This window comes from Lathamus discolor, chromosome 4 (genome assembly GCF_037157495.1).
Source record: "Lathamus discolor isolate bLatDis1 chromosome 4, bLatDis1.hap1, whole genome shotgun sequence".
Classification (NCBI taxonomy): Eukaryota; Metazoa; Chordata; class Aves; order Psittaciformes; family Psittacidae; genus Lathamus; species Lathamus discolor.
Genome location: NC_088887.1, coordinates 46,992,290 through 47,004,715, shown reverse-complemented (window position 1 = coordinate 47,004,715; position 12,426 = coordinate 46,992,290). Strand labels below are relative to the sequence as shown.

Here is a 12,426-nt window from a genome sequence, read left to right as displayed (position 1 = left end):
GAGAGGCTTCCATGTCCAAATACCTACCAAGCATGGTGTAGAGGTTACTCAGGATGCGAGCTGGCTGTACTCTGAGTGGATGGATATCAGCAATGCTCTGAACATGGATTCCATGGTCTTGCAAGAGACTCTTAATTTGATTAGATTCAGCCAAAACAGTTACTGCATAAAAGAAAACAAATTAGGAAGAACAAGCACCTGCCCAGACCACAGTGTCACTGACAAAGGCTGCTCCTGATAAAATGAGCTGGTTGCTTTCCCAGAACAGGCCCCTGAAAAGCCTTTAGGTTCTGATCAGCTGGTGCTTTTGCTCTACTTAATTTTCTGGTTTTGGCTATTCCTGCACTAACTAAAGAAGCCACTCCCTGCAGCAGACGTAAGTCTGTCTGCCTCATCTCTGTGTACAGAGATCCTCCCTGTTCACTGCTCCCTGGTTCTTCCAAAAAGGGCTGCTCAGAAACTTAACTGACTTGTCTCCTACCAGTCCTGCTCCTTCTTGCAGCCCTTGCCTCTTCTAGAATTCACCAAGATTTTCCATGTTGCTGCAAGATGCAGGTTGCTGCTCTCCAGCCCCTGACAGGCCTTAAAACTTAAACAAATATTTAAAAAATAAAAGTTTGTTAAACTTGACCTTCCCTCTGGAAAAAGGCAGCCAGGCAAACAACCCCTTTCTCCTTGTCACGCTATCATCAAAACATCTACAACCAATGCAAAATGCACATTATTTTTAATCATGTCTGTCTTCTTTCCTGTACATAGAGACTTCACCATCACACGGTCCAATTCACTCAGAATGTTCAGAAAACTCCCTCACCTTGCACCACAACATCAGGTTTAAGTCCAGTGGAAAATCTCCTATTTAAGGGATCAACTTCACCTGCAGCAAGAAAACCCTAGAATAAATGCAAGAGAAAGAAAGAAACAAAAATTAACTAAAAGGATTCTGATTTTACCAGGAGGGCAGGACTCAATGCCTGGTTTATCCAACTTGTCCACTAAGTAGTATAGCAAATAAAAATAATGGCTGCAATACTTTTAGGAACAGGAAGAAAATGGTTATGACTGACACAATCTGCATGGGCAGATTTCTCGGTTTAGAGTTTCAGCAAATGACACCATTTCACCAGGCCAGTGATCTTTTATTTTTATTCAGTTGTTCTTCTAACAAGTCCATGGCTAATATGGGACAGCTCTGTAGGCACCTTATGCCACAGACTAATGCGTAGCCTAGAGGAGTTTGAAGATGTTCCAGATCCTAGCTATGGGGCAGCCAAGTCAGCCTGGGCATATTCCCGTAGCCTAACAATATGACAACTTACTCAGCTTGATTAGAAACAGACAATTGCGTAGCTGTGTATGAGGTAAGAAAAAAAGCTTTTGAAAGCTCAGTCATCCTTCCATGGTTCATGTACATGTTTCTACTAGAAAACACATTGTCCCCTACCTGTCAACCAAACTGTTCTTAAAACCCAAGCCAACTTAAAACAAAACGACACACAAGCCCACCTACTGTACAATAAATGATTACCTCTGCTAGCAGGCAGCTAAGGACATACAGCGATTGGCCCCAAAGATGAGGCAACTTTCCCACTGGGACACGATCCACTGAGTGAGGATTTTCGTACTCCTCATCCACCTGAAAACAAATGCATAGCAAGAAAAATTACCATAAAGTTCTGAAGAACAATAAATTACGTGGAAGTATTTAAAAATTATGGTCTCTCATCTACCCTTTCTAACCTCCCATTATTACTGACATTGAGATTTCTTGGTTTTATTATTTTGGAGGTTGCACATTTTCTGGGACAAGAACTATGCTTCCTTTTCATACATATGCGCACACACACACACACACACACCTTTGAAGCTGGAGGGTGAATGGGTATTCTCTGTGTAATTACAGCTTTGGTGTTAGCACTTCCCCTTTCTTCTCATCATGCCTCTGCTGCCTTCCCTCTAGGCAGCTTGTAGGTAATTGTGCATCTGCTTCCCAAGCCCTTGCAAGATGATCCTTGAACTTAACTGATGTCTACCTAGTTTCCTGAAGTAAAGGTGCTTTCCAAAAATGAAGGCTGTTCTACCTTTCCTGTGTTAACAAGACTGGTCAATGCAAAACTTAAAAGTAGACTCCTCTAAATTTAGAAAAACTGCTTTGCTTTTGCAGCATACAGATCTACTGAGGGTGGAGGAAAAATCCTCCTTGGTAACATCTTTACAGTACCCATTTTAAAACTCATAAATGACAGGCAAAATCTACCTTCTTTATTTGGCATGTTCATCAGATCATCATCATCATAACAAAATTCACAAGGCAGCTGTGAACTCTTACATGGTTGTTCCCACTAGGAAGGCAATTCAGAGTTTCCACCTCAAATCTGCGAGCAAGACATCAGCTGTTGACACTACTTGCCCAAACTCAGACCAAGCTAGGGGGCTGCACACCCTTAGTGAGTGAGGGCTGAGAAGTCTGGAGCAGGGGAAGAAGGTGGCAGGGAGGAATACAAAGGCAAACAGCATGGAAGAGCACATAAGCTCATCTGAATTTCTCTGTCATAGTGGGAGAATCAGGTAAATAGTAATAGCAAGAAGTGCGGGGAAAAGGGGTGGAAAAAAACCAAACCAAATGAAAAAAACAAACAAGCCAAACAAAAAACTCAGCCTAAACCCTATTCCACCTCTCTGAAATCTGTTTCTCCCTCACATACAAGCTCTGGAAAAGGAGCACAATCAATCAACAGACTAGACAGTAGGACAGTCTATGCTTTATTCCTTCTTTGATCTTCAGTTCCTAAGTCAGCATTGGCACTTCTTAAGTATTATGTCTTGCTGGAAGGATTTAAAGCTTTAGACCTGCTCTAATATTTCCATAGTCACCCAGATTCCCAAGTAAAAACTGTTATCATTTGAAGCCTAAAATTTACTATTTCTCAGTGGGAGCTGTGAGAGATCTTTTAGTTTTTAAATGTACAGTAGTCTTTTTATTGCTGGTTTAGGTTTATCACCTGCAGGACAGCAATAAAACTGACACTCATCTTGGTGTCTATGTTTTGCACACTCAAGTGGATGCTGCATTTTCACAATACCTTTTCTGGAGGCACTGCATACAGTTCAGGCATCAGCACTATTCCATTCTTCTCTCTAATAAGTATTCCTTCCAGAGCCTCTCTATACTCTTGTACCTAAAAAATATTTTTGAAAAGAGTGAAAGATTACATTACAATCAGCACAACCAGAACTGTAAAATTTTAGGACTTTCCAGCAGTATGCTTCTGCTGAAAGCTCATAAAAAAAAAAAGGGGGGGGGGGGGGTGGGGAGAGGAAGGGAAAAAATCACAGCTTGCTGATGGAAGATCAGGGTTCAAATTCTCAGAGACTGTTCCAACATCTCAATATTCTCAGTCTCAGAAACATGAACATACATCTTTAATCTATAACACATCACTGCAGTACAAACTTCTTACATATTCCTATCAAGAAGTCACTGGAACAAATCCCACATGGAATTTGCAATGGATGACAATGCAGTGACATGGATGTCAGGACTTACAGAAGTGTAAGGTGTATAAATTATTATCTTTCTGCCATGCACATTTGTCTATGATTTTCTGAATTCTGCTTTGCAGGACTGGGAAATCAATTCAACTGATTTGCTTAAAAATTTGCCCAGGGAGAACTTAAAAAGTTGATTTAAACTGTTTAAAACTGTTAACTGAACAGAAAATCCTCTTGTTTTTGTTTTATGTATATTACACCGAGGAATACCAGAGTGATACAAAATAAACAATATTTAATGTTCCTTTTACCAGATCACTTATTTTGTTCCATTTGTTAACCATTCCATTACAAGCTTTTACCTACCAGGAAGCTGTTTTCAAAAACTACCAGTACCTGCCTATTTCTGCCATCCCTTTCTGAGTGAAACACACCAAGGATACTGCCCCAGATAAAACTAAGTTCCAGAGACTGCTTTGAGAAGTGGTATTTCATTGACATGACTGAAGTGTCAGTAAACTTTCTGATTTTCCCCCTCATGAAATAATGCCATTTTTCTCTCTCTACCAGACTATTTTCCTGGGTTCAGGAAAGCAACTTACATTTCTAGTCCCAGTAAGCATTTCATTTCATTTACAACATCTGGTACATAAAGAAGGCTTCTGGGTCTGAAATCCACTGTTTTGTTTCTGATGCCATTTTATTTTTAAGGGGTTATGTTTAACAATCTGCATTGCGTCCAGTTCTGGGCCCCTCTGTTCAAGAAGGACAGGGAATTGCTTGAAGGAGTCCAGCGCAGAGCCACAAAGATGATGAAGGGAGTGGAACATCTCCCTTATGAGGAGAGGCTGAGGGAGCTGGGTCTCTTTAGCTTGCAAAAGAGGAGACTGAGGGGTGACCTCATCAATGTTTACAAATATGTGAAGGGTAGGTGTCAGGATGATGGAGCTAGGCTTTTTTCAGTGATATCCAGTGATAGGACAAGGGGCAATGGGTGTAAACTGGAACATAGGAAGTTCCACGTTAACATCAGGAAGAACTTCTTTACTGTAAGAGTGACAGAGCACTGGAACAGGTTGCCCAGGGGGGTTGTGGAGTCTCCTACACTGGAGATATTCAAGGCCCGCCTGGACAAGTTCCTGTGTGATGTACTGTAGGTTACCCTGCTCTTGCAGGGGGGTTGGACTAGATGATCTTTTGAGGTCCCTTCCAACCCTTGGGATTCTGTGATTCTCTGATACTACGCGATTTTTAAGATTACATTAAGTTTTTATTTCCTTCAAGCCACCAACCTACAGAAGTCCTGATATGAATGCATTTAGTTCTGGCTACATGTTGCTCCTTAATTCACCGATATTCTCCAGGTGCCACTATAAACTTTGGAAGGCTACAGTCACTTTAGCTTCCCTGACCACTGGATGCTTGACACAGTAAAAGCATGAAGTAACTTAGGGAATTCATGAAAATGAAATGGCTCTCCGTAATCCAACCACAAATCTCCCTGAACGTACAGAAGGACTAAAAGTACTGTGAATCTTGTTTTCAGCAGCCAACCCACAGAGGTCACAGGAAAAAGAAGGTGGTCTCATCCTGAAGTAATTGGGAAAGAAGTACCAAGGAACTCCCCAGGAAGATAAAATTGGCTGATGACTACTCCAATCCTGCTGATGGGGTACCCAACTGATACCTAAAATAAACATGGAGAAAGCTACAAAATACCATGGGTAAATGGCTTTGCATTTCCACTGACTGTGATTTCTTCTTTCCTTACCTGAATTTTATCCTCATTGAATACTCCATCAATTAGGAAGTATGTCCAGAATACCGGCCACTCACATTCAATATTCTCAAAGAGCTTGAGTTCAGCAGGATCGTAGTGCAGCCTGCTTGGATCCTATAAATTCAATTATACTTGTTTAGTCACACTGCTGAATTAGTCACTCATATTCCAAGCATAATAGCAACCTATTTTATCCAAGTAGTTACAACCAAGAAGCCAATAAAACCACCAGGAATAGTTCCGATGTAGACTCTTAACTTCTTTTTCACATTCAGTTTCAAACTCATGTAATTGTTCCCTAGACAAATCAACCCTTCCCAGTCTCAGAATCTAGGTGTCACCCAAATAATCTTGGCTCTGCCTCAGTTCAAAGATACTCTGGGACACTTCAGCCACCACTTCTGCTTAGGCACCACAAGCATATCTAAGGGTTAATTTCTTACAGAATTAAGTTCTGTTATTAATAATTGTTTTTCAAACCCTTAACCTCCTCAGATGTGTGTCATTTCTAGGATGGACACCTGGATTGCCTCCAAATCCAAAATCCATATTCAAAGGTGTCTTAACAGCAATACAGAACTTCATCCCTTCATGTAAATGACACAATAAATGTCTATAAGCAAGAAATTAAGTTCTTCCTAATGCCTAACTGAAATACACATCAGAAGTACCTCTCTGGGTGTCTTGTAACCATCTCGGAGAAAGCGACAGCAGCCATAGCGGCCCTGTAAAGACAGACAAAGATACACAAAACTTCACATACTGTTCTTCCTCACAGACTAACATCAGCATAAAAGTATGTGCTGAGTTTTAAGTGGCACTTAGGGATTTTCCTTCCTCTCTTCCCCGCACAGATAACCCCTATCTAATTAGGATTACTGGTTAAGAAAATGAGGTTCTGCTTCTCTTTACCTTTGGAAAATAAAAACAAAAGGAATTCCTTACCTGCAATTTGGATATGATTTCACTCTTGGTTACATTAACCAGGTTTAGATCCTCCACTGCAAAAGCTGGGTAAGAAATAATAGACAGAAGGCCAGCATCTATCTCCTTTGATGTGGATGCCCTTGGCAACATGGAGTATAGAATAGACTGAACAAAACAAGAACAGAAGAAAGGGATGTAACACAATTTACCTACTTCAAAAGATTATGTCAAGTACAAATGGAATAGACTATAGTATTTGCAAAGACAGAAAAATCATTGCATAATTATGTTTAACTGAGTTAGAACAAGAATCTTCGTAACACTCACTTTCACATGATCTACTAGAAACAGGGTGAAAAGCATAGTCTGAAGCCACCCTTATTATATTAAGTTCTTGGTCCAGTTAATCAAGATTTCATTTAAAAACAAAAAGGAGAGAGATGCTGGGGTTTGCCCTAGCAAAGGAAAGAGAAGACTATTTTTTACCTGACAATGTTCTACTTCATCAGGAAGAACATGAATCACTGATTTGTGTCCTCCATGAGCTCCAAAAAGATCTAGTTCATCAATTGCTTCCAAAGCAGCCTTCAAAAACACACGAACAGCCAAAAATCATTAAATACATTTTAAGCCAAGTATACACTCTAGGACCTGTGCTTATCCTCTGAAGGAAAATAAGACAGAAGTTTGCTCACAGACATTTTTTCATCTTCAAAGAGATGCTTGGCAATACTTTAGAAACAGTATTTCTGTCCTCCTGCTAGTAGGATACAGGGCTGATGTGTTGGTGATCCGTCTTACAATTTAAAGGCAAAGCAAAACAATGGGGAGCTGGGCTTCCACTGAGATAATATCTAAACATTGAAATACTTAGTAATAAATGCTGTATTCCAAAATAACCCCCATTCAGTGGCCTTTCAACTCCTCCTGCGCCATAGCTGTTCAAAGAGGAAGGCTTGCTCAAGGCAACCCAGAATCAGCAGAGGCAGCTGCTCTGAGAAGAAAGCACTGCCGTCTCTCTGATAGTATCATTTCCAAAGGAAACAGAAATGAGACATCTGCTCTCTCCAGAGCCAACTGAGGCACAGCATGCTCTATGTCAACAGGTGAATCATCACATCTCATACCTCTCGGCCATAATGCATTTGCCCAGCAAAGACAGCAGCAGCCCAAACACTGACTTCATTTGGACACTGCCACTTTAACCCAGCAGGCTACAAAACCTGGCTTTGAAGAAGTGGGGTGTGCAGCACCACACAGGGAATGTGGCAAGGAGAGGTCCAGGACCAGACGGCCATAGCCAGGCTAGCAGAACCTTCCTCTGAAATGCATATTCACAGGGTTGCAGTAGCACTGAATGCTCCTCCACACCCATTTTTGCCCTGCAGCTTCAAGGTAATGTCAATCTCTGACACAGACTGCACAGCACAACTTGCCTTATGTCTCTGCAGAGGCGCAAGTGTATTTTTCTTCTTCCAACACAGCTGGAAGTTGGTTTACTGGCTCTATAGAGTGCCTCTCTCTAGCAGAGCACTACAGCAGCAGATTTTCCTGATAGCAGCAGAAAAGCCCATTGAGGAACTCATAGCTGGGACCACGGGTACAGAAAAAACACTGAGATCCACTCAAAGGCATATGCTCTGTGTGCGGTACTGCTGCCACAGAGAGCCACACAAAGCAGATATGGGAGAGAAATGTTAAGAGGAAGGATGAGTCCTGAGGCAGATTAAAGAAAAAACATCTACCTTACACCTCCTCAGCAGCACCACCAGCACGCCTCCCCCAGTCCTCATCCCAAACAGCACTTTTACTGAACTCAGAGCCACAGAGAAGCCAAGCTGTGCAGTCAGTCCTGCAGACTGTCCTGACATCAGTGTGCCCAGAAGTCATGCAGAGACCACAGCAACCCATGCCAGAATATTCAGGGCAAAAACACTCATACTGGACACTTAAAGAATAACCTCCCCCTGGACACTTAAAGAATAACCTCCCCCTGGACACTTAAAGAATAACCTCCCCCATGGACACTACCCAACCACTATTCGACTGTACTGTGGCCAAGACCAGCAGTTACTCTCTCTTGCAGCCCCCAAGGTCTTGGTAACTAATAAATCTTGCTGAAATGCTACTACACCTTTGACCTTTATGGCAATTAGCTCGTGTGAGCCACCTAGACACCATGTAAAAAAGGTAGTTGTCAACTGCATATTTACATTCATGGCCTTCTGAGCTTCATTTAGTATCTCCGTGACCTTGTGTTATGGGGGAACCAGAAATACCCACTTTCTTTTCAGTACATCCTTACCCATATCTCTTTCTAAATTACTTGTGAATAATTTCTTAGACTGATACTCTGCTGCTTTTCACGATTTACATCTGACCTAATCTTACCATGAAAATATCACATATAATACTGGGGCTGGAAAATTAAGAAAGAAGGGACAGAAAACCAGAGGCACTGCACCTCACTGAATTTATCAGATTCATGGCTCAATGAATCTGGTACCCTTCTTGCAATGCCCAGAACAACTGTGCTGAGGTCCTTCAATGAAAGCCATTACCACAATGATTTAACACTAAAAAATACTCTCTCACACCTGAACAAAAATTCTTATACAATCAGTTAATTATCGCAGTGGCCAAGAAGACTATGCAAAGGAAGCCATCAGGTTTGTCAGAGCCCTTCAGCACGACAGAACAGCCACGAAGGTGGTGTCAGGATGACGTTCTTACTTTGGCCATCCCTACAGAGCTTGCGTTCAGTTCAGGGATGCCCTGGTTTGTCTTATCACCACGTTCCCAAATTCCATAATCCTGCAACAACATGATCAAGAAAAATTTGGCATGATTATATACAAAACCAGTGTTTTCCTCCCTTGTCCCACAACAAAACCAGACCCCTGTATGAAATCAGTTTATTTGCCTTAACAAATCAAAACCAAAACCAAACAAAAATGCTCCAAGTCCCTAAAGAGCTCCTCCTTGGGCTTGAAGAGCAGCACATAAAAACATATCCTAGCAGGACCAGGTCTACATTCATGAATCACTGTCTTCACAGTACATAAAACTCTTTATCTTTTCACCTGTGCATGCTTCTCTCCCTGTGCCCCTTCAACTTGGCACTTTCCAGGAAGTTTATAACCACTTTGCTCTTTTTAGAAAGTCCCGTAAGATTTTAATGAGACATCAGGATATATTTTTAATGATCAGTAAAGAAAAGCTATCATTATGATATAACAAGTATACGTCACCAAGGCAGCAGTTAATCTTTCACAGCCCTCCCACCATCTCCTACATGCTGCTCACAATGCAAAGTACTGACGGGTTCTGTTATCTTCTCATGGAAGAAAAAGTCTGTATTTTCCTTCTCCATCAATAAATAATTTCCCACCCACATCTGAGGAGTGTTTGGGTGATTTACATCCAAATAACTACTTACAGCGACTTTGTAGGCAGCTTCTATATAAAAAACAAGATTCTGAATAAAGGTAACTTCATCAAGGGTGAAGATAATACGTAGTCCTGGTTATAAGAAGGAAAGAGAGTAATTATATTGTATTAGAACTATTTACTCTTCAGTGAATTTCATGCTTTTGTTTATTTGTGACCAACTACTGCCCACTGAAATCAATGGAAAAAACTCATGCTGATTTCAAAAAATAAGGCAGTAAGACTCAATGCTTAATACTGACAAAATACTTCAAATGCCACCAATACATACTGTTTCAAAGACAAACCACCACCACCCCCCCCCCCCGGAGGGTGGCATACAGACACAGTGGGTACAAAGGAGAGACCTCTGTACCAGCTCTGGAAAGTATCCCAATTCCCACAGCTCTCCACCCTTCCGCCTGCTAAGTGTTCTATCAAGAGACCACCAGGACACCCAGGCACCTGCTCTGCAGGGATCAATGGCAAGGGGCTGTGAGGACAGAAAAAACACAGAGAAACATATCCTTATTCCTACAGAAGTACAGTTGAGAAGAACACAAGCTAGAACAGTGCCAGCAAGAACAGGAACACAGATGGCACTGATGGCTCCTGGCTCAGTGTCACCACTCTCTGAAGAATCCTGCTTGTCCATCAGGACACCCTATGTAGTCTTCAAACACAAAACTTTCCTCTGACACAACTCTGAATATTCCATGTATTTATATGCCAAAGGGAATGGACACTGACAGTTACTATAAATATGAAATCCTAAGTAAGTCAACATTTCTTTTCCAGAGAAATACTACTTTATTCTGAGTAATAATTATGTAAAGATCTTTAAAGCTAGTTACAACTTTTTTCCTTTTCTAAATGAAAGCTAGAATAGAAAAAGACTGCAACAATGGTCAAGGCTAAAATATCTTCTGCTTACCTGATGCAGTCATCTGTGCCAAGAAGAGCAGGTAAAGGGAAGTTGCATCCACTTGCAGATGCCCCCACTGGTCGTCCCCAACCACCGTAGCACAAGTTGCAGAGTTGTACTTGGCATGGAGGCAGTCTTTGGTACTCTGTGTGCATTTGAACTTCTCTACCTTATCTACCTAAAAAACACCACAAATTTCAAATCTGAAACATTTTGGAATAAATTCTCCAAACTACGTCAAAACGAACAACTTTTCTGAGGCAAAGAGAAACTTTAGGTCCTGATTCCTGCTACCTCACTTCAGTGTGTTTTGATTGATCAGACTGCTTAAATGCAACTGTAACTTTAGGCTCCATGTACATCCAAATCTGTCTGGGGAAGAATGAGATGAAATTGCTTTGTTGAGTTCAGATCTTAGTTACAGGTATGCATACTGGTGAAAATCAGCTGGCAAAGGCGAAACCATGATTTGCTACAAGCACTGTATCAGAAAGGTGCAAGTACAATCAGAGCCTTGCTCAAGAGTTTTGAAAAGACTCCCCAGACCTCCATCTACACACACATGGAAAAGACACAAGAAACACATGCTTTGGATGAGATGCTTTATAAACACAAGACGTACTAATTCAGCTCATACTTATGACATTACCTGTCTCATCATGCACTGTAAGAGTCCCCGCATCAGCTTCACAACATTCTGCAGGAACAAAACAGACAAGTGACACCCTCACACAGCAGCTATTACAAACAATATTCAAAAGTGATCAAGTTCACACCTCCTACTAAAGCCCTGGCAAAGGTGAATAAAAACATGTATTTGCCTGAAATGCCTTACATGTATAATATAATGGTTGTATTTTATTCCCACATCCCTGACCAGAAGTACAAGTACTTTCCTGAACGCCATCTCTAAACAGTGGAGCATTTCTCTGTGTTCCTCCTATCCAGCTAAGGAAGTAAGAGGAATGTTATGTCTTGTAATAATAACAGTAATGATTTTTAGAGTGGCAGCTCCAGAGAACACTGGTAGGTGATTGCAAGACATTGACATGATTGGAAAACCTGCTGAGCTGCTTCTGCTCTTTATAAAACAGAAAGCAGATCACTAACGTAAGGAAAAGGCCTTTAGTGTGTACAAAGAGGAGTACAAGATCTTGCCTTTCCACCCCAAAATTCTTATAGCCTCAAAATATGATTATGCACACTGAGTCAAAGTTATTTTGCCACCACAGATCTCCCTGGTTTCAATAGTAAATGTCAGCATAAAATTTACCCAGTGCCTGCAAAACAGAAGGACACTGATGCCAGCACCTCCTCACTTCCCATTTAACCCAACTTTGCACTCTCAGTTCTGGTGCCCACTTTCCCAGCTCCAGATTACGGAAATTAACAGTGTGACTGACCTCCCCTTGCAATTCTCCAGCAAACAAGTCTTCTGAGTTTGGAGATCTTTACCTTGTTTAATTTGATCAAACACATTTATACATCATGTACACCCTCTCTGAGATGATATCAGTGCAAATTTCCAAGACTGCTACTTAAACTGGCATGCTTCTCCTATGGGGTCCAAGCAACCTAGGCTGGATTTTCTGCTCATGAAGGATCTCAAGGTTTAATCAGAGTCTTGTAAATCTGGGCATGAAATCTCTCAGAAGCCTAATTTTCAACAATCATCCAACCAATGGCAGTTTGACTCCTACATGGTTTTGTTTCATTTATATTTTAATTCAGATGCTAGCCTCTCTGACACCCAGTTCTCCACATTCCTGGTTGCTGGAAGGCTGCCAGAAACACTGCATACCACACCCTGTACTCATAGGAACATGACATGCACTCTGAGCTGAGAAAACACTGCCAGATCCTAGACAGAGCA

At 41.4% G+C, this 12,426-nt stretch overlaps 1 protein-coding gene across 3 annotated transcripts in view; it reads right to left on the bottom strand.

The window, feature by feature from the left end:
- Positions 1-12,426, bottom strand: part of PHKA2 (phosphorylase kinase regulatory subunit alpha 2) — a 43,309-nt gene that overhangs the window by 25,121 nt on the left and 5,762 nt on the right. For 2 of the 3 annotated variants that reach the window (XM_065677352.1, XM_065677351.1), the window contains exons 3-14: positions 11,203-11,250; positions 10,563-10,731; positions 9,639-9,721; positions 8,933-9,013; positions 6,686-6,784; positions 6,218-6,364; positions 5,944-5,997; positions 5,264-5,386; positions 3,084-3,179; positions 1,529-1,636; positions 815-893; positions 28-162 (exon numbers count right to left, since the gene is read on the bottom strand). In XM_065677352.1, the coding sequence (XP_065533424.1) occupies positions 28-162; positions 815-893; positions 1,529-1,636; positions 3,084-3,179; positions 5,264-5,386; positions 5,944-5,997; positions 6,218-6,364; positions 6,686-6,784; positions 8,933-9,013; positions 9,639-9,721; positions 10,563-10,731; positions 11,203-11,250 (1,222 nt within the window). The remainder of the gene's footprint in view (positions 1-27; positions 163-814; positions 894-1,528; positions 1,637-3,083; positions 3,180-5,263; positions 5,387-5,943; positions 5,998-6,217; positions 6,365-6,685; positions 6,785-8,932; positions 9,014-9,638; positions 9,722-10,562; positions 10,732-11,202; positions 11,251-12,426) is intronic. The other variant, XM_065677353.1, reaches the window with a different exon arrangement.